Source organism: Lucilia sericata, unplaced genomic scaffold (assembly GCF_015586225.1).
Source record: "Lucilia sericata isolate MDLA Ls3-8-SP2 unplaced genomic scaffold, ASM1558622v1 Contig001895F_arrow, whole genome shotgun sequence".
Classification (NCBI taxonomy): domain Eukaryota; kingdom Metazoa; phylum Arthropoda; class Insecta; order Diptera; family Calliphoridae; genus Lucilia; species Lucilia sericata.
Window position 1 is genome coordinate 50024 of NW_023995780.1, and position 27477 is coordinate 77500.

Genomic DNA, 27477 nt, shown 5'->3' on the forward strand with positions numbered 1-27477 from the left:
TTAACAAACAAACTTAAGCGAAACAGTTCATACTTTGACTCCTTTAGATAGCTTTCTGACTGTGTATTTATTATCTATAGAGGGACGATTGAATTCCTCTTAGGACAAGCATATTAAAAATCTCTAGTCACCTGGTTAGTCGGCTAACCATTTCCGATTTAACTGCTGGGAAATAGGTCGATTTGGCAATGTTTATTTGTCCATGTAAAGTTTAAAATATATTGGACCCAAGATCTGCATAGATTAAACAAAAGTCGAATCTGGATTCCCAAAATTAGTTGATATTAGAGTAGAATATCATTAATGCTCTGCTTTTCCGCCGATAAAACACTAAAATATTGGTGATTTCTTATATAGTACAATATCTACAATATTATTCATCTTTTCCGTCAATTCATCGATTGGCATATTAGTGGTCAATTTTTATTTATTATTTGAAGATTGCCTTTTTTTTCATTTACTACTATTAATTCTTCTTTTTTATGGCTGTTTATATGTAGTACATAAAAACAATTATTTTGATTATCTTTATTGTTGTTGAAAATATGTCGATAAGAAGAATTCATTGGTGTAAGGTATAGACGAATAATGATATTCCCTAGTTAAGCTTAAAAGTGGCAAAAAAAAAAGCTGTTTAAAATCTTTAATTTCAGAAATTTGCTTAACTTTTTAAAATTCCTACATGTTGTATGATTGTAATGCTATATTTAAACAACTGCAGTTTATTAACTTTTTAAAAACACGCCTACACATACATATCTACCAGTTTATAATTAATAATTCAGTAAAATGCTTTGAATTCAGTAACAAATTACGTGATGATTCTTAAAAATTGCTTTTTATTTCAATTCTAAACAAACCAGTCTAAAGAAAACACAGTCTAGTGAAACGCTTCAAAGGGTCCAAACACAAAAAAACAAACCGGCCGTCTGTTACAAATTTAATCGTTATTATTTAATAGTTTAATAATTGAATTATATACAATCTATAGATTGAGTGATTTGTGATAAGATTTTTTTTGAAATTTTTGATCTTAAGGAGATAAGCACATAAATTATTATTTTTTTCTATAGTGGACAACAGTTAAAAGAAAACTGTTGTAAAGTAACTTGAATTGTTATAATGGTATTTTTGTCCAGCACAAAGAAAGAGGTAAATTTTTTTTTATTTTGTTATTTAATACAATTTTTAATTAAGTTCTAAGCCTCTAAATTATAAATTTTTAATTAAGTAAATTTTACTGGCTTTTAAAAGAGCATGAGTATAGAAAATAGCCAAGAAACAGATATAAAAATAATACGTTTTGTATATACAATTAATATCAGTATTAGTAAACAATTACAAATTGTATTTTTAAAAAGTTTTGTAAGTCTTTTGTTGTTATGTTTGTTTTTAATAATTGTATACAAAATTGCATTTTGTTGTTGTGTTTATGTTTAAAATACCACACTTTGGTCTACAAGTTTATAGCCTTGACCAGCAAAACTTTTTGGCGGATAGCAAACAAATAAACAAAGTTGCATTAGCGATAACACGCAACCTAAAAAGTTGGGTAGCTATGAAGAAAAAGGTATAAAATGAAAATTTGTTTGTTGTTTTTGAAAAATTGACAAACTTACTTGTATAAATGTATCGGATATTATAATGCCATATATTAGCCATTGTATAGAAACCAGAAATGACATAACTATTAAGGGAAAAGGCAAACTTTCGGAGTTTTTAACCCGTATCACATGCAAAAGATTGGTAAGCGGTGCCGCAAAAAAGCAAACCGTAACAATACAGCAAACAATACCTGTAAAAATAAACAATACACATTTGTTATAAAGATAATTTCAGGTTATATAGATTCGTAGTTAAGGAATCTCAAATATCCTTCACCTTCACTTTAAGTTCAAAATGTTGAATTTTAAAAATCAGTTTTGTTCCATAAATTTTGAAAAATTTAACTTTAAAATGTTGGCTTGCAATCGACTTTATAACCAAACATATACACACTAACAGTTCTATGGGAATATATCTAATTTTGATAAATTTACATATAAAATAAGAATTTCTTCAACTCACCCATAAAATTTTGTGCCTGTCCCACATCTGTGATACCATTAATATAAAAAACAATACCAAATAATGCCGTTAATACAAAGAGGAACTGTTTCACATAAACGTTCTTATTGACGGTAAAAACATAATAAATGAGAGTGTAAATAAGGAATAAGGTTACACCAATGGTATTAACCAAAACTACACTACGCTCTTCGCTTAACATGCCATAATGAACCCAATAACTGCAGCTATATAAATAAAAATAAAACAACATAAACATTAATAGAAGATCCACAAATTTCTTTCAAAAAAAAACTTACGATAAAAATCCGCATATAAAGGGAAAACCAGAGGAATCACCGGTTGATTTCTTATTTATATATTTGCGACATATAATGCTAAAATATATAAAACATATATTAAATCAATTTATTAATAACATACCGCTTAACTTACGCTCCCGATAAGTATTGCAAAACTGTGGTTACAACGGCTGTTGTTTCCAGTAGCGCTATAAATCCCTCAACATTATGCATTCTGCCGCTGTTGCTTAAACTTTACGTATTTCTTTCAGTATTTAGCTTTCTTTTCAAATTTTTATAATTTTCGACTTTGGCTATATGTTGGTCATAGCTTTGTAACGTTTTTTTTAAGTAAAATAATTAAGAATTTTTTATTATAAATTTCAAACCAAATATTTTTACGAATTTCCTACGTCAACATAAATACAAATTCTGCTTCTTTTTGTAGCAGCTGACATTCATCTAGAATTGATAACACGTCTGATTTGTAGGTGTTAGCAACGCTAGCGATTGTCTAAAAAACGCTATTTTAACTAAAGAGTTAATTTTAAGTTTCAAATCAAAACGAACATTCGTTAACATTGCACACTGGGAACTAAACAACAAAAGGCGAATGAATAACTGTTAAAATTATGGTCTATATTTTTGTGGTCGCATAATTAACTTATTATTTTTATGAGAAAAACTATGAAAAAAAGCAAGCGTTAAATCTTATGAATTGTCAATTGGAAAGATTTTTTATTCGTGAGAGACAATACTTTATCAAATCGAAATTAGCGAACGAATTAAAATTTCCAACCACCATTTTATCTTAATTATAAAAATTCGAATTTACCTAATTTCCATTATTTGAGCAATATAGGTCACTAGTTCTGTTCTAGTTCCGTTCTAGTTCAGTTCTAGTTCTGTTCTAGTTCTGCTCTAGTTCTGCTCTAGTTCTGTTCTAGTTCTGTTCTAGTTCAGTTCTAGTTCAGTTCTAGTTCAGTTCTAGTTCAGTTCTAGTTCAGTTCTAGTTCAGTTCTAGTTCAGTTCTAGTTCAGTTCTAGTTCAGTTCTAGTTCAGTTCTAGTTCAGTTCTAGTTCAGTTCTAGTTCAGTTCTAGTTCAGTTCTAGTTCAGTTCTAGTTCAGTTCTAGTTCAGTTCTAGTTCAGTTCTAGTTCAGTTCTAGTTCAGTTCTAGTTCAGTTCTAGTTCAGTTCTAGTTCAGTTCTAGTTCTTCTAGTTCAGTTCTAGTTCAGTTCTAGTTCAGTTCTAGTTCAGTTCTAGTTCAGTTCTAGTTAGTTCTAGTTCAGTTCTAGTTTCTGTTCTAGTTCTGTTCTAGTTCTGTTCTAGTTCTGTTCTAGTTCTGTTCTAGTTCTGTTCTAGTTCTGTTCTAGTTCTGTTCTAGTTCTGTTCTAGTTCTGTTCTAGTTCTGTTCTAGTTCTGTTCTAGTTCTGTTCTAGTTCTGTTCTAGTTCTGTTCTAGTTCTGTTCTGTTCTGTTCTGTTCTAGTTCTGTTCTAGTTCTGTTCTAGTTCTGTTCTAGTTCTGTTCTAGTTCTGCCTAGTTCTGCTCTAGTTCTGTTCAATTCCTGACCAGTTCTATTTCAGTTCTAGATCAGTTCTAATTCAGTTCTAGTTCTGTTCTAGTTTAGTTCTAGTTCAGTTCTCTCCTTCTAGTTTAAATTTACGGAGAAAAAAACTGAACTTTTTTTAGTTCTAAGTAATTTTTATTAGCAAAATTTAGCGAAATAAAATTATGTTTTATAAAGAATTTTATTTCACTAAATATTTCGTAAATATTAAAATAAATGAATCAAAATTTCATCCCCTCAACATTTTTCACGTCTACTGTGCACCAAAGAGAATAAAGTCCATTAAGTGTAAAGAGAATTTTATTATATTGTATCTTTAACTAATGAATCTTTTGTATTTACAAAAAAGTACACAACGTCATATATAGAATAGAATACACATTCATACGTACCCATATAATCATCATACATACATATGTATGTAGAGTTTTTTATTATATATAATAATATGTTGGGAGAACTAGAGGATTTAGTTTACTGGTTGGCTCCTAACAGGGAGCACCTATTATAAATTCTATTTCAAATAAAAAATTGCAATATTCTTTCGTGCAATAAATTGTTATTATTAAAATCATATACTATATTTAGTGAATTTTGTTTATTTTTGTCTTTAAATTAAATTTAAATAAAATCTCACCAAGGAAAATAAAATGAAAAAAGACGTAAAAAGTGAAAGACAAAAGATAATTTTTTAAATAAAAATAATAAAAAAATGATAAAAATATATTCGTAGTAACAGTACTGAGTACTCTTAACATTTGATTTAGTTAATAATAACAACAAAAGATAAACCACATTGTGCAAAAAATAAAAGAGTGTTTAAAAGAAAAAAATATTCTCATATTTGTTGTTGCTATTCGACAGCTGTCTGAAATTAAATTCACACTTATTAGTTCTTTTCTAACATACACGTGAGCTCATTTCATTTAATTTGAATATAATAAAAAAAAATAACGCAAATTGTATATATAAAGCACAACAATGGATCTTAGACAATTAGAAGAAGATGAGTCTAGTCGTTTATATCCACCACTCACAAAGATGGAAATTTGCACCAACACCACCGGCAATAATACTCAACAATGTACTGAAAAAGTACCAATAACAATTAACAACAAAAATACCAGAATTAAGAGTTACATCGAGGTGTGTATATTTGTATAGTCAGAGTATACAGTCGAACATGACTATAATAACAGAATAATAATTAAGAGAAATTATTTCAAAATTTCTTAGTTCAGTTCAATTCTAGTTTAGTTCTAGTTCGGGTTCTAGTTTAGTTGTGGGTTCAGTTCTAGTTCAGTTTCTATTCCGTTCCTAGTTCGAGTAAGTTTAGTTCAGTTCAGGTTCAGTCTAGTTCGTTCTAGTTCAGTTCTAGTTCAGTTCTAGTTCAGTTCTAGTTCAGTTCTAGTTCAGTTCTAGTTTCAGTTCTAGTTCCAGGTTCTAGTTCAGTTCTAGGTTCAGTTCCTTAGTTCAGTCAGTTCCAGATATAGTTCAGTCTAGTTCAGTTTCTAGGTTCAGTTCTAGTTTCATGTCTAGTTCAGTTCTATTCGTTCTAGTTCAGTTCTAGTGCAGTTCTTCAGTTCTAGTTCCGTTCTAGTTCAGTTCTAGTTTCAGTTCTAGTTCAGTTCTAGTTCAGTTCTAGTTCAGTTTCTAGTTCAGTTCTAGTTCAGTTTCTAGTTCAGTTCTAGTTCAGTTCTAGTTCAGTTCTAGTTCTAGTTCAGTTCTAGTTCTAGTTCAGTTCTAGTTCAGTTCTAGTTCAGTTCTAGTTCAGTTCTAGTTCAGTTCTAGTTTAGTTCTAGTTCAGTTCTAGTTCAGTTCTAGTTCAGTTCTAGTTCAGTTCTAGTTCAGTTCTAGTTCAGTTCTAGTTCAGTTCTAGTTCTAGTTCAGTTCTAGTTCAGTTCTAGTTCAGTTCTAGTTCAGTTCTTGTTCAGTTCTAGTTCAGTTCTAGTTCAGTTCTAGTTCAGTTCTAGTTCAGTTCTAGTTCAGTTCTAGTTCAGTTCTAGTTCAGTTCTAGTTCAGTTTAGTTCAGTTCTAGTTCAGTTCTAGTTCAGTTCTAGTTCAGTTCTAGTTCAGTTCTAGTTCAGTTCTAGTTCAGTTCTAGTTCAGTTCTAGTTCAGTTCTAGTTCAGTTCTAGTTCAGTTCTAGTTCAGTTCTAGTTCAGTTCTAGTTCAGTTCTAGTTCAGTTCTAGTTCAGTTCTAGTTCAGTTCTAGTTCAGTTCTAGTTCAGTTCTAGTACAGTTCTAGTTCAGTTCTAGTTCAGTTCTAGTTCAGTTCTAGTTCAGTTCTAGTTAAGTTCTAGTTCAGTTCTAGTTCAGTTCTAGTTCAGTTCTAGTTCAGTTCTAGTTCAGTTCTAGTTCAGTTCTAGTTCAGTTCTAGTTCAGTTCTAGTTCAGTTCTAGTTCTAGTTCAGTTCTAGTTCAGTTCTAGTTCAGTTCTAGTTCAGTTCTAGTTCAGTTCTAGTTCAGTTCTAGTTCAGTTCTAGTTCAGTTCTAGTTTAGTTCTAGTTCAGTTCTAGTTCAGTTCTAGTTCAGTTCTAGTTCAGTTCTAGTTCAGTTCTAGTTCAGTTCTAGTTCAGTTCTAGTTCAGTTCTAGTTCAGTTCTAGTTCAGTTCTAGTTCAGTTCTTGTTCAGTTCTAGTTCAGTTCTAGTTCAGTTCTAGTTCAGTTCTAGTTCAGTTCTAGTTCAGTTCTAGTTCAGTTCTAGTTCAGTTCTAGTTCAGTTCTAGTTCAGTTCAGTTCAGTTCTAGTTCAGTTTCTGTTCAGTTCTAGTTCAGTTCTAGTTCAGTTCTAGTTCAGTCTAGTTCAGTTCTAGTTCAGTTCTAGTTCAGTTCTAGTTCAGTTCTAGTTCAGTTCTAGTTCAGTTTCTAGTTCAGTTCTAGGTCATTCTAGTTCAGTTCTAGTTCAGTTCTAGTTCAGTTCTAGTTCAGTTCTAGTTCAGTTCTAGTTCAGTTCTAGTTCAGTTCTAGTTCAGTTCTAGTTCAGTTCTAGTTCAGTTCTAGTTCAGTTCTAGTTCAGTTCTAGTTCAGTTCTAGTTCAGTTCTAGTTCTAGTTATAGTTCAGTTCTAGGTTCAGTTCTAGTTCAGTTCTAGTTCAGTTCTAGTTCAGTCTAGTTTCAGTTCAGTTCAGTTCTAGTTCAGTTTAGTTCAGTCTAGTTCAGTTCGAGTTCAGTTCTAGTTCAGTTCTAGTTCAGTTCTAGTTCAGTTCTAGTCAGTTCTAGTTCAGTTCTAGTTCAGTTCTAGTTCAGTTCAGTTCTAGTTCAGTTCTAGTTCAGTTCTAGTTCAGTTCTAGTTCAGTTCTAGTTCAGTTCTAGTTCAATTTCTAGTTCAGTTCTAGCTCAGTTCTAGTTCAGTTCTAGTTTAATTCTTGTACTTGTTCTTGTTCAATTCTTGATCTAGTTCAGTTTTGTTTCAAGTATATTGTATATCGTCTTAGAAAATTCAAAGTTAACGTGCTATTGACACCGTTCCAGCTTGTAGTAGTTAGTTGTTCGTTATAACTTTGTCTTGCTGTACGATTGTATATGTGTCTGTGCATAAGCTATATAATATGCACTCTTATTTATTACTTCATGTCTGATAGAACTTGTTTCAATGAGAGTTTGCGTAGTACGAGTTGTCATGTTCATTGTTCAAGTACTTTCACCAAAGTCCATTTTAGTCCACTAAGTCTATACTAAGCAGCAAAACATTTATTTACACTTGTCAGACACGTTTTAGTGCTTACTGCTGCAAGTTTAAAGGAAAAATTCAGTTATTTGTTTCCCAGCAAACGAAATTGTGAATGATTTTAAAAAGTATATTCTTATCTTCTTAATAAAAAGTACATTCTTATATTATCTTCTGTCCCTCAATAAATATTCAAATAACAAAATTATGACTGTTATTCATCGGAGGCAAATAATTATACTGACCAACGAATACTAAAGACTTGAGCTGCACTGGATCCGAAGCTGAAAACAGAATTTCGAATTTTTCAAGTTTTGTTGACCTGTATTATTGAGTAGTTCTAAATAATGCATTTATTAAAAATTTTATTCTCTTTCAATGTTGTTGTGATTACTTTTAAGTAAGCAAATTTCTGCGTGTCAATAATGAGTAACTATTCAAAAAACGGGTTAACTACTTATAAATTAATAATGCCAAACTAACAAATAACTCTATAGATAAGCTAGTTCTATTATAGATTACTACATACATTCTATATAGGAAAAAATGCAAGTTTGTTTTTTTTTATAAAATTAAAATTCATTATGATTTTATTAATTGAAACTGATACCCTTAACGTACTTATTTTGTTACTAAAAGTTCTTATCAAATTTCAGATTAAATGTGTAGAAAGGTAAACAACTAATATAATTTGATTTTTTCCGAAACGTCAGGTCAATAACATTCTTAAGATCTTAATAAAATAATTTAGGCGATTAAATCAAATCTTTTTTGTGCATACGAAATAATTTAAGTGTCATATAATTAATCTCTTTTTATTAGAAAAAGTAATTTCTGCAGTTAATTAAAATGTATGTATATGTATATATATTGCTGACAAGATCTTATCAAAATTTAAATTTAAACATACATACATATAGTCACTTATCCATTTATAGGAAATTCTCTAATACATTCTCAAATACTTAGGTATATCTATTCTGTTCTAGTTCAGTTCTAGTTCTAGTTCAGTTCTAGTTCAGTGCTAGTTCAGTTCTAGTTCAGTGCTAGTTCAGTTCTAGTTCAGTTCTAGTTCAGTTCAGTTCTAGTTCAGTTCTAGTTCAGTTCTAGTTCAGTTCTAGTTCAGTTCTAGTTCAGTTCTAGTTCAGTTCTAGTTCAGTTCTAGTTCAGTTCTAGTTCAGTTCTAGTTCAGTTCTAGTTCAGTTCTAGTTCAGTTCTAGTTCAGTTCTAGTTCAGTTCTAGTTCAGTTCTAGTTCAGTTCTAGTTCAGTTCTAGTTCAGTTCTAGTTCAGTTCTAGTTCAGTTCTAGTTCAGTTCTAGTTCAGTTCTAGTTCAGTTCTAGTTCAGTTCTAGTTCAGTTCTAGTTCAGTTCTAGTTCAGTTCTAGTTCAGTTCTAGTTCAGTTCTAGTTCAGTTCTAGTTCAGTTCTAGTTCAGTTCTAGTTCAGTTCTAGTTCAGTTCTAGTTCAGTTCTAGTTCAGTTCTAGTTCAGTTCTAGTTCAGTTCTAGTTCAGTTCTAGTTCAGTTCTAGTTCAGTTCTAGTTCAGTTCTAGTTCAGTTCTAGTTCAGTTCTAGTTCAGTTCTAGTTCAGTTCTAGTTCAGTTCTAGTTCAGTTCTAGTTCAGTTCTAGTTCAGTTCTAGTTCAGTTCTAGTTCAGTTCTAGTTCAGTTTAGTTCAGTTCTAGTTCAGTTCTAGTTCAGTTCTAGTTCAGTTCTAGTTCAGTTCTAGTTCAGTTCTAGTTCAGTTCTAGTTCAGTTCTAGTTCAGTTCTAGTTCAGTTCTAGTTCAGTTCTAGTTCAGTTCTAGTTCAGTTCTAGTTCAGTTCTAGTTCATCAGTTCTAGTTCAGTTCTAGTTCAGTTCTAGTTCAGTTCTAGTTCAGTTCTAGTTCAGTTCTAGTTCAGTTTGTTCAGTTCTAGTTCAGTTCTAGTTCAGTTCTAGTTCAGTTCTAGTTCAGTTCTAGTTCAGTTCTAGTTCAGTTCTAGTTCAGTTCTAGTTCAGTTCTAGTTCAGTTCTAGTTCAGTTCTAGTTCAGTTCTAGTTCAGTTCTAGTTCAGTTCTAGTTCAGTTCTAGTTCAGTTCTAGTCAGTTCTAGTTCAGTTCAGTTCTAGTTCAGTTCTAGTTCAGTTCTAGTTCAGTCTAGTTCAGTTCTAGTTCAGTTTCTAGTTCAGTTCTAGTTCAGTTCTAGTTCAGTTCTAGTTCAGTTCTAGTTCAGTTCTAGTTCAGTTCTAGTTCAGTTGTAGTTCAGTTCTAGTTCAGTTGTAGTTCATTGTAGTCAGTTGTAGTTCAGTTTAGTTCAGTTTTAGTTCAGTTCCTAGTTCAGTTCTAGTTCAGTCCTAGTTCAGTTCTAGTTTAGTTCTAGTTCAGTTCTTGTTCAGTTCTAGTTCAGTTCTATTTCAGTTCTAGTTCAATTCTAGTCAATTCTAGTTCAGTTCTAGTTCAGTTCTAGTTCAGTTCTGTTCAGTTCTACTTCAGTCTAGTTCAAGTTCAGTGCTTGTTCAGTTCCACTTCAGTTCTAGTTCAGTTTAGTTCTAGTTCAGTTTTAGTTCAAGTTCAGTTCTAGTTAGTTCTAGTTTAGTTCTAGTTCAGTTCTAGTTTAGTTCTAGTTTAGTTCTAGTTCAGTTCTAGTTTAGTTCTAATTCAGTTCTAGTACATTTCTAGTTCAGTTCTTGTTCAGTTATTGTTCAGTTCTTGTTCAGTTCTTGTTCAGTTCTTGTTCAGTTCTTGTTCAGTTCTTGTTCAGTTCTTGTTCAGTTCTTGTTCAGTTCTTGTTCAGTTCTAGTTTAGTTTTAGTTCAGTCCTAGTTTTCAAATGGCAAAAGCTTTTGCATTATAATTAGAAATGGTGTTGTTTATTTTGCTTTTAACCCTTTGATTTTCTATGATGTATTTTCTAATCGAAAATGTTGTAATACAAAGCAATAGCTTTGTTTACAAAAATATATTCCCTTTTATTATTTTTGTTTATGAAATTCTAATTAGTTGCAGATTTTAATTGGTAAAGATTTTTATTTTACATAAATTTTAATTAATGTCAGCATATTAAAGAAATATTTTTAAAGCCATTTATTTAATTTAATAATTTAGTTTTTAACGTTTCATAAAATAATCTCAATTTCAAAAGTCATGAACATAACTTTGAAATTGTCATGCGTACAGTTTAATTTCCCACACTTACGCTTAATTAATTCCGAATTTAACACTGTAGCTTTACAGTTATATTTCAATAAAATGTTTATTCTGCGGCATACATCAAAAAAATGTAATTAATATTTTATAAAACTATCAAATAACAAGTACAAGTCAAAACCAATAACCTAAATATATAAATCTTTTTTATAACCATTCAAACGTTTGCTTGTTAATACAGTAACAATTTTAAAATTGTAGAAGTTTGCCACTCTATACAAACCGAATAAAGGGACATCTTCTTTAAAAGACCGTCCTTGTGTTTAGTTTTTTAGAGCGGGTTTTTGAGATGGTAATCAAATGCCAATTAATAATCAGATTAGTTAATCTAAAAATAAATTTAATCTTATGTTAATCCCCTTTGATGTTTTTGAGTGTTGCCATACAAAACAACAGAAACTTCACTGTTTGTTATCAAAACAATGCATATTTTATAAAAAAGAAGAAGACAATTGTAAATTTAATATGAAAATTAGGGTTCTATAGTTGAAACGAAAAGTCGACTTTTCGATTTTTTTCATTTAGTTAAAAGTCGACTTTTCGACTTTTTGCATTTTATGAAAAGTCGATTTTTCGACTTTCTACTTTTTTCATTTAATTAAAAGTCGACTTTTAGACTTTTCGACTATAAGTATTTTATAAATAGTTGACTTTTCCACTTTTTCCGACTTTTTTCGACTTTTCGATTTTTTTCGACTTTTTCCGACTTTTCGATTTTTTCGACTTTTTGACTATTTTCGACTTCTTTCGACTTTTTTTTTACTTTTTTTCGAGTTTTTCCGACTATTGTAGAGTTTTTGACTTTTTTCCCACTTTTTTTAAGATTTCGAGTTTTCGACTTTTTCCGACTTTTTGACTTTTTTCGACTTTCAGACTTTTCGACTTTTATTAACAAAGTCGACTTTTCGACTTTTTTCACAGACCATAGTCGAGTTATCGACTTTTTTGAAACAAAATAGTCGACTTCGACTTTTCGACTTTTTTCGACAAAAAGTCGATTGTTCGATTATTCGAAAGTCGATTTATAGAACCCTAATGAAAATTAATGAAAACTTAAATTAAAACAAAAAATGTATTTTGAAGTGTCCATAATTTATACTAATCAATAAATAGAACATTTTAATGTTTATATTTATAAAAATTTTATTAATTTTTTTGCATCAGCTGTTACACTTTTGCATTTCGTGCTTAAGATTAAACCACCTCCATTGGGCGCTTAAACTTGCAAATAAAATTAACTAATTGAGTACTCAAAAACATCTTTCGAGGATTAATTTTAATTTAATCGCTAATCTTTCACCTAAAGATGGGCCCTTAGTTGTTAGTTAAACCTGCTTAGTAGCAAAATTTAATTGTAGAGTTTACAAACGGAATGACAAACTTAAAAATACCCTTTTCATGGAGTTAAAGGGTATAAAATGTGTCTATTCGAATATTTTAAAATAATAATTTATTTCATTATTAATTTTTATATAATAAATAAACTAATACAAGTAATTAAATTTAATGACTAAAATATAAATAATAAATGTCAAAGATCAATCTATCAACACATCTCTATTTAATTAAAAATTTTCGCATTTAATAAGAAACAAATTTAAGGAAACTTTTTTTTTTGTTTGTTTTCAAAACCCAGATAACAACATCCGTAACCGCAGCAAAAACAACTAATTTAATTTTAATTAAGTTATAAATAAATATTTATATTTATTACAGAAACCTCAATGGGGTAAACTATTGACACTGGTGGGTTATGCTTCAACATTCGGTGCTGCTGTACCGGTGGGCTATTGCATTGGTGTGATAAATAGTCCGGCTACGGTGAGTTAAAAGTGTTTTCAAAACTATTAAACTTATTTTTAAAATTTTAAAAATTCTCCTCTTTAAGCTTGTTAAATCTTGGTGCCGGGAAAGTTTACTGCAGCGTTATGATTCCTATTTAAATGACTCCAATTTGGATGTGTTATGGGCTTCTATAGTATCGGTGTTTTTGGTGGGTGGCGCCATAGGCTCTTTAGGAGGAGCTGGTGCTGCCAATAAGTTTGGAAGGTGTGTATAAGAATTTTAAACTAAATACACTTTATTAATCACCAATTGTTTTCTATTTTTTAGAAAAGGCTGTTTCTCATTAGTGGTTACTCTTTGCCCTAGGAGCCATTTTATTCTTTTTCTGTCGCATGGCCAATTCCGTGAAATGTTAATTTTAGGACGTCTTTTAGTAGGTTTAGCCTCTGGTCTAACCACCGCCACTTTACCCATGTATCTAACGGAAATTGCTCCTTTAGTATTACGCGGTACATTGGGTGTATTTTGTGCCGTTGGTGTCACAGGAGGCGTGGTTGTGGGTCAAGTTTTTAGTTTGAGAAATATATTCGAACTGCTGAGCTATGGCATTATGCTCTCAGTTTCTATATAGTTCTAGTGATAATCTGTTATCTACCTTCATATTACTTCCCCGAAAGTCCCAAATATTTGTATATAGTACGCGGTAATCGCGAGGAAGCTCAACGTGAACTTTTACGCTTAAGAGGTCCTAATGCTGAGGCTATCATTAAACAAGAAATTGAAGAAATGGATTTGGAATTAATGCTAAACTACAGACCAGTAGTTTTGGTTCGGTACTCAGAGATCCTGCCTTATTTTGCCTTTATTAATAGTCTGTAGTGTTTCATGGTGGTCAACAGTTGTCGGGTATAAATGCGGTAAGTGTGCCATAATTGTCTATCATAAAAATAGTTTTTTTTTTTATTTTTTTAACATTTTCATTTAGATTTTCTATTACTCGGTGTCTATATTTGAAAAAGCTGGTCTTTCTACTGCTGATGCTGAGTGGGCCAATTTGGGTGCTGGTTGCTTAAATTTGGCCACTTCTTTCTGGGCCCTTTACTTATGGCCAAAGTTAATCGCCGTCCTTAATGATGTTTCTCTAGTGCCGTCTGTGCTGGTTTTCTTTTCACCATTGCCTTTGTTTTACATTATATTGTAAGTTGTTGTTTTATTATGTTTTTGTTGTTATTTTGAAAATTTTATTTTATTGTATTATTTGTAGGAAGTAGCTAGTTGGTTCCCCTTGGCTTGTATTGTTTGCATTATGGGCTATATATTCTTTATCAATTCGGTTTGGGGTCCCATACCATATTTATTGGTTCTGGTAAGTTTAAATATATGTACATTAAAAGAACACATTCTCATATAAATCATAGGTTGAGAAAGAACAAAGCAAAGCATACAAAACAAAAAGATTGGGTTCGTGGCTGGAAAAAGCTCATAAGCTTTGATCTAAATATAAAAAATTGACTTGAAATATAGATAGGATAGATAGATAGATAGATAGATAGTAGATAGATGATAGATAGATAGATAGATAGATAGATAGATAGATAGATAGATATAGATAGATAGATAGATAGATAGATAGATGATAGATAGATAGATAGATAGATAGATGGATAGATAGATAGATAGATAGATAGATAGATAGATAGATATATAGATAGATAGATATAGATAGATAGATAGATAGATAGATAGATACATAGATACATAGAGATAGATAGATAGATAGATAGATAGATAGATAGATAGATAGATAGATAGATAGATAGATAGATAGAAAGATAGATAGATAGATAGATATATAGATAGATAGATAGATAGATAGATATATATAGATAGATACTAGATAGCTATAGATAGATAGATAGATCGATCGATAGATAGATAGCTCGCTCCTCGCTCGCTCGCTCGCTCGCTCGCTCTCTCGCTCGCTCGCTCGCTCGCTCGCTCGCTCGCTCTCGCTCGCTCGCTCTCGCTCGCTCGATCGCTCGCTCGCTCGCTCGCTCGCTCGCTCCGCTCGCTCGCTCGCTCGCTCGCTAGCTCGCTCGCTCGCTCGCTCGCTCGCTCGCTCGCTCGCTCGCTGCTCGCTGCTCGCTCGCTCGCTCGCCCCTCCTCGCTCGCTCGCTCGCTGCTCGCTCGCTCGCTCGCTCGCTCTCGCTCGCTCGCTCGCTGCTCTCGTCGCTAGCTCGCTCTGCTCGCTCGCTCGCTCGCTCGCTCGCTCGTCGCTCGCTCGCTCGCTCGCTCTGCGTCGGCTCGCCGTCGCTCGCTCGCTCTCTCGCTCGCTCGCTCGGTCGCTCGCTCCTCGCTCGCTCGCTAGCTCGCTCGCTCGCTCGCTCGCTCGCTCGCTCGTCTCGCTCGCTCGCTCGCTCGCTCGTCGCTCGCTCGCTCGCTCGCATCGCTATCGCTCGCTCGCTCTCTAGCTCGCTCGCTCGCTCGCTCGCGCTCTCGCTCGCTTCGATCTCGCTCGCTAGCTCGCTCGCTCTCTCGCTGCTCCGCTCGCTCGCTCGCTCGCTCTCGCTCGCTCGATGCTCGCTAGCTCGCTCGCTCGCTCGCTCGCTCTCGCTGCTCGCTCCTCCTCCGCTTCGCTCGCTCCTAGCTCGCTCGCTCGCTCAGCTCGCCTCGCTCGATCCTCGCTCGCTCGCTCGCTCGCTCGCTCGCTCTCCTCGCTCGCTCGCTAGCTCCTCGCTCGCTGCTCGCTCGCTCGCTCGCTCTCTCGCTCGCTCGCTCGCTCGCTCTCCGCTGCTCCTCGCTCCTCGCGGCTCGCTCGCTCGCTCGCCTTTTCTTCGGGCTGTGCTCTCCGGTGTCCCCTTGCCCCTCCCGTTTTTCCTTTACTTTCTCCCCGTTTGGCCCTGCCGCTCCCGTGTCCCTGCTGTTTCCCTCTTCTCCCCCCCGGCTCTGCCTTCGTCCCCCTTCCGCTCTTCCCCTTTCGCTCGTCTGTTTCACTCAGGATATGTACCGCGGACTTATTCTCAATAGGGATCGAATCTCCTTGCATTTGGTTTAGTTAATTCGTAGGTTTGAAAGAACGATGTATGTTGCATTAAATCCGAAGAAATGCACCTAGGTCTCTATCGGCCCTGTTGTGCGCTTTCCGGTCTAACAGACTAGAACACTAACCACCGGAGTCACAATTTCATTTTCGTTTGGGTTACGACATTAGTTTTAAATACAGTTTTGCACTTATCAGGAAGCAATTCTTTCAGTTCCCTGACATTAATAACAAGTTTGTACTTTCATTACTATTGAAAGAGATATCCGTTACAGTTATTGGTTCTATCCTCTATATGATGTCTCCATTTTCATTTCTGTTCACAGAATTTTACGTCTTTATAAAATTAACATTAAATTAACTTAGAACGAACTTTTAATAATTTCTTTTAAACCAAATTTGGTTTTTACGTCTTTAAAAAATAATGTCTGCACTTTGGAATCAAAATAATGGCTATTTTAAGCACACACATGTTTTCATCAAAATAAATTGTATTCATATATTTTTTTTAATAAAAACTATTAATTAAATCAACCATTTAACCTCGGCATATATCTACATACAAACAATTCTTTGTTTGCAAATTTTATACAACTTTCAACATGTTTAAATTAAATACAATCACATTATTATTGCGTTCAAACAAAATGTATTGATAAACAAAGAAATCAGAGAAAAAGCAAAAACTCAATTCAATTAAAACAATTATAGTATTTTCATATCCATTTACCATATACATACATACATGCATACATATGTATTTATAGACACTTCTTTACAATTCACGTGATACTCACTCAATATGTCTGTTAAATAATTCTATATTTAAAACTCGTGCTACAAAATTCAAACAACACAATGTGAAATCAGTTGCTGGTTGTTTTTTAATTGTTTTAAATTGAACTGAGACTGAGCTACATACAACTTACATCAGACATCAGTTGAGGCCTTAAGTTTCAATGATGCACATTAATTGAAGAATCGAAAGTGAAACGTGATGATAACTTAATTTATTGCATTTCATTTTTATTATGTCGTTTTCGTTTTCATTTCACAAAAAAAAAATTAACAGTTTTTTTTTTTTTTTTTTGCAGAACTTTTTGAAGTAGCTCCTCGTCTGTTGCCATGTCTATGGGTAGTTTAGCTTCTTGGTCGTGTAATTTTATTATAGGTATGGCTTTTCCTCCACTCTCCAATGCCTGGGGTGCCTTTGTCTTCTTGCCATTTTCGGTGACCTGTACTCTGCTCTTTGTTCTTACAAATTCTATTTACCCGAAACTCGCGGTAAAGATCCCTCAGAAGTAGCACCTTTGGTAGCCAAAGGTTTTCGTTCTAAAGTGCAATAATTATTATAAATAAATAATAAATTATATTAATTTTAATAAAACTTTTATAAGATTTAAGTTGAAGCCTGTATCTTTGTTCTAGCTAATTAACTCAAGTGTTCAAAATTTATATGGAAAATTGTAACAATAATATGTAAAGTGATAATGTTTAGGGGTTTTACTATATAATGATGCTTTAAAGTAACTTCTTGGTTATAAAGTTTTTTTTTATGAAAATTTCTAATTATTTTATTTTGTTTTATTTCTAAACATAATTAGTTGGTAGCACAATTTTAAATATAAATTTTAGCTAATATTTTTAATAATTTCTTTTATTCTTAATAATTTTATAAAATTTGTTCTAAAATTATATTTCTACGTACACATAACCTAAAATTAATAATAATAAATTTATTTTGTAATAAACATAATTTCATCAGTTGTTTGTTAAAGGCAATTCGTGGATTAACCTAAGGTCTTTATGAGGCCTTATGTCAGAGCCATTTTTGTAATAAACATAATTTCATCAGTTGTTTGTTAAAGGCAATTCGTGGATTAACCTAAGGTCTTTATGAGGCCTTATGTCAGAGCCATATTCGTACTAAGCGGGTAAAACATCCGGCAACTTAATGTTGACAATTTTTGAGCGTACTTTGAGACTTGCCAATATTACTCCTTTGTAGGTATGTATTCTAGTTTCAGAATACTATAGTTCTCAGTCCATGGTTCATTCATATTCAGGTTTCCATTAATACCGTAATTAAGACCGTAAGAAATTAACCTTAATGTCTTTCGGTGAAGTCATTTATCACCACAGATTCTCCTTTATACGCCTCCCTTGAAGGTATGGGTGGATGGCCAATTAGAGGGCAGCAACTTCGCGCCCTGATACAGGGCCCAAATTACGGCATACGATATCGATCGAAATCTCAATATAATCTAAATGGAGATTTTCATCGATCAATGCCATAATTTGGGCCCAGGATTTACTTCACCACTTTGGTACATTCCCCATATCTGCCAAAACTAGGGTCCACAGGATCGTTACAGCAGTTCAAGTTCACTTCTAGTAGATTTTTAGTTCAGATTTTGTTCAGTTCTATATCAGTTATAGTTCAGTTCTAGTTCAGTACTTGTTCAGTTCTAGTTCAATTCTAGTTCAGTTCTAGTTCAGTTCTAGTTCAGTTCTATTTCAGTTCTAGTTCAGTTCTAGTTCAGTTCTAGTTCAGTTCTAGTTCAGTTCTATTTCAGTTCTAGTTCAGTTCTAGTTCAGTTCTAGTTCAGTTCTAGTTCAGTTCTAGTTCAGTTCTAGTTCAGTTCTAGTTCAGTTCTAGTTCAGTTCTAGTTCAGTTCTAGTTCAGTTCTAGTTCAGTTCTAGTTCAGTTCTAGTTCAGTTCGAGTTCAGTTGTAGTTCAGTTCTAGTTCAGTTCTAGTTCTAGTTCAGTTCTAGTTCAGTTCTAATCCAGTTGTAGTTTATTTATCCATCTATCTATCTATCTATCTATCTATCTATCTATCTATCTATCTATCTATCTATCTATCTATCTATCTATCTATCTATCTATCTATCTATCTATCTACTATCTATCTATCTATCTATCTATCTATCTATCTATCTATCTATCTATCTATCTATCTATCTATCTATCTATCTATCTATCTATCTATCTATCTATCTATCTATCTATCTATCTATCTATCTATCTATCTATCTATCTATCTATCTATCTATCTATCTATCTATCTATCTATCTATCTATCTATCTATCTATCTATCTATCTATCTATCTATCTATCTATCTATCTATCTATCTATCTATCTATATTTCAATTGTTCAATGTGTTGACCTGTGTAATCGAAAACTAATGAAAATCTTGAACACTTTAAGTCCATATTCTTTAATAAAAATTTCACTAAAATACAAAATTTTCCCAAAATTCGAACACAATACAATGTAGAACTGAGTATTTATTTGTTTTTTATTACTTTTTACTAAATACACATAAGGTATTAAAACTATTAAAATATTAACCAGATTTTGTGGTCTATAAATTCAACAAGTGTCTTTCTCTTGTTTCCCGTTAATAAAATTTAATTGAAAACGTAATGATTTGCGCTTTTTTTTCATTCCAAAATTTATATATTGACTATAAACATTTCAAATAATAACATCATCGAGTGTATACAACAGACGCCGATTTTCAAACAAAATAATGACGTCAAAAATGAAAAATATAGAAAAACAACAAAAAACGTCAGTAAAATTTACTTAAAGTAAATGTATTCTTATGATAAAGATCAAATTGGAAAATGTGTTTTCTGTTGGGAGAAAATTTGTATTTAAAGTAAAAAAATTTGGGGTCTTACGTTGAGGAAAATCAAAAGATACTTTTAGTAATGAACGGTCTGGCAAACGGTGAATAACGGAAATTTTCGAAAATAAACAACGATCGGTGACTATGAAACGAAAACAACGAGCGTGTATAAGAACAATTACCGAGTGAGTGCCATTGATTGGTAGAGAGATTTCTAGAGAAAAAAGAGAGCTAAAAAAAATAACAAAATTTTGAAAATAAATAAAAATCTCTACTCAAGAAAAAATTTAAAAATAAATTCACTTTAAAATGTTTAATATTTTTTGTTCGTTCTTCTTTTAGAGACAATAAATGAAATAGTTTTTTTCTCCAATACTTTTTCGTTTGTAATATTAATTTTTAATGTTCCGCAAAAGAAAATTATGTGAAAACAAAAATATTAAAGAAGAAAAATAAATATATATAACTTAATTATGAAATCATATGGTTAATACTAAAATAAAGTATGTAAAGTTTTGTTATTAATTAATTAAAAAAAAACATGTAAGAGAGGGGAGTGTCATCGCATGGACCAAATTGTTATGAAAACCCCTTTAATTAATATGTGTTTTGTATAAGTGCTTTCGAAATTGTTGTGTTCTTAAGTATACAAAATTAATTTGTTAATTAAATGAAGTGTTTAATGCCAAAAAATGCAGCAAAGGTGGAATTTTTGAAATATTTTCAAGATTTAAAAAAATAAATTAAAAATGTATCTTAAAAAATATGAAAATAAATAAAGAAAATCCAAATACAAAACCGGGGATGCATCAGTCGACTGATCTTTACTGTGTACGAATATTTATACAGAAAATGAAAACAAATTTGTATGTATAGTCGGCTATATTATAACCCTACACGAGTAAATACATATTTCATTGAAAAACTACAATTTTCAATCTTAGCCAAAAGCTGTAGATGAAATTTTTTCATAAAAACTTAATGTATTCAGTTCTGGTCAATGTTCTAGTTTAGTTCTAGGTGAGTTCTGGTTTATTTCAGTTTCAGTTCTACTTGAGTTCTTCTTCAGTTCTAATTCAGTTATAGTTCCAGTTCAATTCTTGTTCAGTAGTAATTCAGTTCCATTTCAATATTAGTTCAGTTCTAAATAAGTTCTAGTTCAATTATATTTCAGCTTCTCTTAGTTCTACTTCTATTCTACTTCAATTCTAGTTTAGTTCTAGTTCAGTTCTATATCAGTTCTAGTTAAGTTCCATTTCAGTTCTAGTTTAGTTCTAGATCAGTTCTAGTTCAGTTCTAGATCTGTTCTAGTTAAGTTCTAGTTCAGTTCTAGTTCAGTTCTAGTTCAGTTCTAGTTCAGTTCTAGTTCTAGTTCAGTTCTAGTTCAGTTCTAGTTCAGTTCTAGTTCAGTTCTAGTTCAGTTCTAGTTCAGTTCTAGTTCAGTTCTAATTCAGTTCTAGTTCAGTTCTAGTTCAGTTCTAGTTCTGTTCTAGTTCAGTTCTAGTTCAGTTCTAGTTCAGTTCTAGTTCAGTTCTAGTTCAGTTCTAGTTCAGTTCTAGTTCTAGTTCAGTTCTAGTTCAGTTCTAGTTCAGTTCTAGTTCAGTTCTAGTTCAGTTCTAGTTCAGTTCTAGTTCAGTTCTAGTTCAGTTCTAGTTCAGTTCTAGTTCAGTTTCTAGTTCTAGTTCAGTTCTAGTTCTAGTTCAGTTCTAGTTCAGTTCAGTTCTAGTTCACTTCTAATTCAGTTCTAGTTCAGTTCTAGTTCAGTTCTAGTTCAGTTCTAGTTCAGTTCTAGTTCAGTTCTAGTTCAGTTCTAGTTCAGTTCTAGTTCAGTTCTAGTTCAGTTCTAGTTCAGTTCTAGTTCAGTTCTAGTTCAGTTCTAGTTCAGTTCTAGTTCAGTTCTAGTTCAGTTCTAGTTCAGTTCTAGTTCAGTTCTAGTTCAGTTCTAGTTCAGTTCTAGTTCAGTTCTAGTTCAGTTCTAGTTCAGTTCTAGTTCAGTTTCTAGTTCAGTTCTAGTTCAGTTCTAGTCTTCTAGTTCTAGTTCAGTTCTAGTTCAGTTCTAGTCAGTTCTAGTTCAGTTCTAGTTCATTTCTAGTTCAGTTCTAGTTCAGTTCTAGTTCAGTTCTAGTTCAGTTCTAGTTCAGTTCTAGTTCAGTTCTAGTTCAGTTCTAGTTCAGTTCTAGTCAGTTCTAGTTCAGTTCTAGTTCAGTTCTAGTTCAGTTCTAGTTCAGTTCTAGTTCAGTTCTAGTTCAGTTCTAGTTCAGTTTCTAGTTCAGTTCTAGTTCAGTTCTAGTTCAGTTCTAGTTCAGTTCTAGTTCAGTTCTAGTTCAGTTCTAGTTCAGTTCTAGTTCAGTTCTAGTTCAGTTCTAGTTCAGTTCTAGTTCAGTTCTAGTTCAGTTCTAGTTCAGTTCTAGTTCAGTTCTAGTTCAGTTCTAGTTCAGTTCTAGTTCAGTTCTAGTTCAGTTCTACTTCAGTTCTAGTTCAGTTCTAGTTCAGTTCCAGTTCAGTTCTAGTTCAGTTCTAGTTCAGTTCTAGTTCAGTTCTAGTTCAGTTCTAGTTCAGTTCTAGTTCAGTTCTAGTTCAGTTCTAGTTCAGTTCTAGTTCAGTTCTAGTTCAGTTCTAGTTCAGTTCTAGTTCAGTTCTAGTTCAGTTCTAGTTCTAGTTCAGTTCTAGTTCAGTTTCAGTCCAGTTCTAGTTCAGTTCTAGTCCAGTCCTAGTTCTGTTCTAGTTCTCTTCAAGTTCAGTTCTTTTTCTAGCTTAGTTTTTGTTCTAGTTCAGTTTTAGTTCAGTTCTAGTTTAGTTCTAGTTCAGTTACAGTTAGTATTTACATCTGCTAAGTAGTCCAATCCGATCGTTTGTATTGTTTCACTTGTTTCAATATGATGTAGGTATTTTAAATTATACACATATTCAAAAACTATATCTCATACCTTTAGCTATATTATTTATGCAAACATTAAATAGTTTTTAAAAATTTTATGACGTCTATGGTTTGTATATTATTCGTAGATTCGGTCAGGGAAAAATAATAATAATTCCATATGGTTTTTGTAGTGTGTAAAAGTGCAAAAGTGTATTGTCGATTATTTAAATATTTCAAAGAGATTCCTTTCTGTTTCTTTCTTTCTTTGAATATTTCTAAACAATTTTCCAAAAAAAAAGTAAACTATAAAAATAAGCGCGTCATATAAATATTTTGTTTGTAAATTCAATGGTATGAGGGGATGTTTTTATTTGCGGTTTAGTTTCTTTTTCGAATTACAAAAAAAATGAAAATAATTAAAATAAAAACATTATCAAATAAACGGATTATAAAAATGTAATGGTTAATCATAAAATTAATATAATGAAATAAATTGTGAAGTTTTGTAAGGAGAAATAAAAACCGCAATTTTATCTTTAAAATATGCTAAATATAAATAAGGTTCACAATGCATTTAATATGTTTTTAAATAAAATTATTGAAAATACATACATATTTTCTTAATATTGAAAAAGACCTTGAAATATTTCAGGTCAAAATCACCGGATTTTACCAAGACTACTGCCGTTTTCATTGAGAAATCAAAATGAACTAGAACTGAACTAGAACTGGACTAGAACTGAACTAGAATTGAAATAGAACTGAAGTTGAACTGAACTTGAACTGAAATAGAACTGAACTAGAACTGAACTAGAACTAAACTAGGACTGAACTAGAACTGAACTAGAACTGAACTAGAACTAGAACTGAACTAGAAGTGAACTAGAACTGAACTAGAACTGAACTAGAACTGAACTAGAACTGTACTAGAACTGAACTAGAACTAAACTAGAACTGAACTAGAACTGAACTAGAACTGAACTAGAACTGAACTAGAACTGAACTAGAACTAGAACTGAACTAGAACTGAACTAGAACTGAACTAGAACTAGAACTGAACTAGAACTGAACTAGAACTGAACTAGAACTGAACTAGAACTGAACTAGAACTGAACTAGAACTGAACTAGAACTGAACTAGAAGTGAACTAGAACTAGAACTGAACTAGAACTGAACTAGAACTGAACTAGAACTGAACTAGAACTGAACTAGAACTGAACTAGAACAGAACTAGAACTGAACTAGAACTGAACTAGAACTGAACTAGAACTGAACTAGAACTGAACTAGAACTGAACTAGAACTGAACTAGAACTGAACTAGAACTGAACTAGAACTGAACTAGAACTGAACTAGAACTGAACTAGAACTGAACTAGAACTGAACTAGAACTGAACTAGAACTGAACTAGAACTGAACTAGAACTGAACTAGAACTGAACTAGAACTGAACTAGAACTGAACTAGAACTGAACTAGAACTGAACTAGAACTGAACTAGAACTGAACTAGATCTGAACTAGAACTGAACTAGAACTAAACTAGAGCTGAACTAGAACTAAACTAGAAACTAATTGGTAATCAATGCTCATTGCTTCAGATGTGAGACAGTGACAAGATTTCTTATTCTAGTCTTCATAAGTTTAAATCTTAATTATAGAAAATTTTAATTTTTAAGGAATGTACTTTTGTGAATGTTCGTTATATTATGAATCTGTCTGTTGGCTAAATTAACTTAATGTCTGAAAAAAAAAAACAAAATTCAATTCTAAAATACCAGAAATTCATTAAGAATAAATAGCACGTTTTTGTTTAATGATTTACAAGTTTTTTCGATTTAAATTTAAACAAAAATTTAGTGTATGTTTGTTTTAGCATTCTGTATGATACACCCTACACCATTAGGAGGGAAATAATTTTAATTTTAAGGAGCGCATGTTTTAAACATAAAATGCAAACAATTTAACTTGATCACGAAACCAGTTATTTGGCGCCATATTAGTAACTTAAAATATAGAGTTTCGACTCTTTCGACAGTTTTATAGTTCCGATTGGAGACAGTTCTATAGTCTTGACTATAGACAGTTCTACTCAAAAATGTTATAGTGATTTTAAATTTGCTTGAACTTTGTTAAGTATTAGGAACATATTTGGATTATTGAGACAATTTAAGGTATATAACATCTTAGGGTATATAAGATGCTTTACTACCGATTTCAACAAATTGTTAAATGTTTTCTAAGTTTTCTATTCATTCAAATAACTCGTAGTTGCACTATACTAAATGTAGTATGTGGGTGATATTAGAGTATGTTTATATATTTAAAGAATTCTTTTATTATTTATTTTTTTTTTTTTTTTTTCAAAATTATGTTTGACATTTAATATTTTTGTGGTTGACAATTTTCAATATCTGTTTTTAAAGTTTATTTTTGCGAAAACAAAAATTTAAATTAATTACTATTTTGCCAGTTTTTCATGTACGATTTCGAAATGTATTTATTGTATTATTTTTGGATGCCAAACAGTATTGAACTGTTTTATATATTTTTCTAGATATGTAGTATATAAACATTAGGGGGTGTTACATTTTAGAATGTCTAGTCTCGACTATAAAACGTTCCATAGTCGAGACTATAAAACTATACATAGTTAAGACTATAGAAGAGTCTTAAGTCGAAACTATAGACAGTTCTAAAGTCTAAATTAAAGACGGTTCTATAGTCTCGATTATAGACAGTTTTATAGTCTCGACTATAGACAGTTCTATTGTCTTAAGTATAGACAGTTCTATAGTCTTGACTATAGACAGTTATAAAGTCTGGACTATATGCAGTCTCGAGTACAGACAGTTCTATAATCACGACTGTAGACTTTTCAATAGTCTCGACTAAAGAGATAATTGAACTAGAACTGAACTAGACTATAAAATGTTCTATAGCCACGACTATAGACATTTCAATAGTTTCGACTATAGACATTTGAATAGTCTCGAGTAAAGACAGTTTAATATAGTCACGACTATTGACAGTTCTATAGTCTAGACTATAGAACTGTCTATAGTCGAGATTATAGAACTATCCATAGTCGAGAATATATAACTGTCTATAGTCTAACTCTCTATAGTTTATAGTATAAACTTTATGCTATAGAACTATTTATAGTCGAGACTATGGAACTCTCTATAGTCGAGACTATAGAACTGTGTACAGTCGAGATTATAGAACTGTCTACATTCGAGCTTATAGAACTGTCTATAGTTGATACTATAGACAGTTCTCTTATTCTTCTATAGAACTGTCTAGACAGATCTTTCTATAGAATTGTCTATAGTCTAGACTATAGCACCGTCTTTATTCGAGGCTATAGAACTGTCTGTAGTCGAGACTGTAGCACTATCTTTAGTCGAGACTATAGAACTGTCTGTAGTCGAGACTGAAGGATTGATTATAGTCGAGACTGTAGAACTGATTATAGTCGAGTCTATAGAACTGTCTATAGTCGAGACCATAGAACTGTCTGCTAATATAGAGCTGCCTACAACCAAGCTGTCTATAATTGAGACTATGGAACTGTATATGGTCAAGAATATAGTACTGTCTATAGTCGGGACTATACTGTTTATAATCAAGGCTAAAGAGATATCAATGACGAGATTATGGAGCTGGTTATAGGCGAAACTTAATAACTGTTAATATAACTGTCTATAGTCATGACTATAGAACAGTCTAAAGTCCAGACTATAGAACGGTTTATAGTCCAGACCTTAGAACTGTCTGCAACAAAGACTTTAGAACAATTTCCAGTCTAGACATCAGATATTATGGAACTACGTATAGTCAATACTATAGAATTGACTACAGTCGAGACTATAGAGTTATCTATAATCCAGAATACGTATAGTCAATACTATATAATTGTCTATAGTCGAGACTATAGAGTTATCAATAATCCAGGATATAGAGCTGTCTGTAATCTATGCTATGGAACTGCTACAACGAGACTTTAGAACAGTCTCTATACACAGGTGTATAGTCGAAACTATACAACTGTGTATGGTCGAGAATATTATACAGAATTTAAAAAAGTCGGGAATATGTGTATAAATGTCCATACACAAGACTATAGAACACATTCATTCTCATTAATTAATAAAAAACTTTCTAATTAAAGTAATATTTAAATTAATTATTTAATTATTAATTTAATTATTAAATTAAAAAAAAAAACACACACACACACGCACAACACATTTGAAACATCGGCACTAAATTATTATACCCTCGTCATCATTCCGTTTAGTCATTGTAGGGCTCATAGACACACGAGTAAAGTTAAAAAGATTTGTTTTTTCTTTCTAATATATTTATAGTGTGAGTTAATTAATGATGCCCAAACACAAAGTATCTTTGAAAGAAAAATCTATAGACTCAAAAAAACATTGATGTCCAAACTAATCTTCCAACAGATTATTTCAAAGAACACTCATACTTTATGCAAAAAAATATATATAAAATTAAAATAATAAGGCAAAAAATATAAATAAATAACTATAAAAAACGTATCAAAAAATATACCGGAAAAAAGTTAAATCATTTTGAATAAAAAAAAAAAAGAATTTTCTTAATATTGAACATAAATTATATTAAAGCTAGAATAAATACTCTTATAAATATTCAAAATTTTGGAATAAAAATATATGTTTAAATGTATATTTTTCAAAATTTAGAAAGAAATAAGAAATGGGTGATTATAAAGATTTCTGTTTTTTTTTTATTAATGATTGTTCAAAATGTTTCAACATGATTATATACTTAACCTTATTTAATCACATTGGAAATATTAGTCATAATATCAAAATTAAATCATAATCCTATGATTTCATAAAAGAGAAAAACATAGAATAGAAAATAATTGGTTCCATACAATTTAGTCGAGACTATATAACGGTATTGTCAACAGTCGTTACTTTAGAACTCTCTATAGTCAAGACTATTAAACTGACAATAGTCAAGACTATAGAACTGACTATAGTGAAGACATAGAACTGTCTATAGTCGAGACTATTGAACTGTTTATAGTCGAGACTATAGAACTTTCTATAGTCAAGACTATGGACAGTCCTATACTCTTGACCATAGGCAGTTCTATAGTCTCGGGTCAAGGGTATAGGACTGTCCATAGTCTCGACTATAGACAGTTTTATAGCTTCAACTATAGACAGTTCTATAGCCTCAACTATAGACAGTTCTATAGTCTCGACTATAGACAGCTTTAAAGGGTTCACAATTCTATAGTGTCGGTCAAGAGTATAGGACTGTCCATAGTCTTGACTATAGAAAGTTCTATGTATAGTCTCGACTATAGACAGTTCTATACTCTCACCTATAG

At 31.9% G+C, this 27477-nt stretch overlaps 3 protein-coding genes across 4 annotated transcripts in view; 2 read left to right on the forward strand and 1 right to left on the reverse strand.

Moving 5' to 3' along the window:
* Window positions 1-928: 928 nt before the first annotated feature.
* LOC119612976 (sugar transporter SWEET1) lies at window positions 929-2810 on the reverse strand. Of its 2 annotated transcripts, XR_005232193.1 has the most exons (6): window positions 2503-2810; window positions 2367-2444; window positions 2068-2294; window positions 1882-2006; window positions 1620-1795; window positions 929-1556 (listed from the first exon to the last, which is right to left on the reverse strand). XR_005232193.1 is itself a non-coding variant. In XM_037968876.1 (5 exons), the coding sequence occupies exons 1-5, from the start codon at window positions 2580-2582 to the stop codon at window positions 1437-1439; spliced, it is 681 nt and encodes a 226-aa protein (XP_037824804.1). In that variant the 5' UTR covers window positions 2583-2810; the 3' UTR covers window positions 929-1436. The 2 variants fall into 2 exon arrangements, 1 of the variants encoding a protein (XP_037824804.1); XM_037968876.1 differs by lacking the exon at window positions 1882-2006.
* A 1570-nt stretch (window positions 2811-4380) lies between these two features.
* Window positions 4381-17234, forward strand: LOC119612975 (solute carrier family 2, facilitated glucose transporter member 1). Its single transcript, XM_037968875.1, is given in 15 exon segments — window positions 4381-5063; window positions 12480-12584; window positions 12652-12812; window positions 12876-12896; window positions 12898-12950; window positions 12953-13135; window positions 13138-13344; window positions 13347-13465; window positions 13534-13633; window positions 13636-13745; window positions 13813-13867; window positions 13870-13914; window positions 16683-16703; window positions 16706-16846; window positions 16849-17234. Coding segments are annotated over 15 exon segments (1572 nt in total). The 5' UTR covers window positions 4381-4898; the 3' UTR covers window positions 16935-17234.
* A 2088-nt stretch (window positions 17235-19322) lies between these two features.
* The window catches only part of LOC119612982 (TWiK family of potassium channels protein 12-like), a gene marked incomplete at its 3' end in the record, with an annotated part of 14212 nt that continues 6057 nt past the window's right edge, over window positions 19323-27477 (forward strand). Inside the window, 1 exon segment of the mRNA XM_037968888.1 lies at window positions 19323-19732.

Bases quoted from the DNA above. Each gene is read 5' to 3' on its own strand.
- LOC119612976 (XM_037968876.1), bottom strand. From the start codon at position 2,582: ATGCATAATGTTGAGGGATTTATAGCGCTACTGGAAACAACAGCCGTT. The intron at 2,295-2,366 runs GTAAGTTTTTTT...TTATTTATATAG, and splicing joins TTTATATGCGGATTTTTATC to CTGCAGTTATTGGGTTCATT. The intron at 1,796-2,067 runs GTGAGTTGAAGA...TTATTTTTACAG, and splicing joins ACAGGCACAAAATTTTATGG to GTATTGTTTGCTGTATTGTT.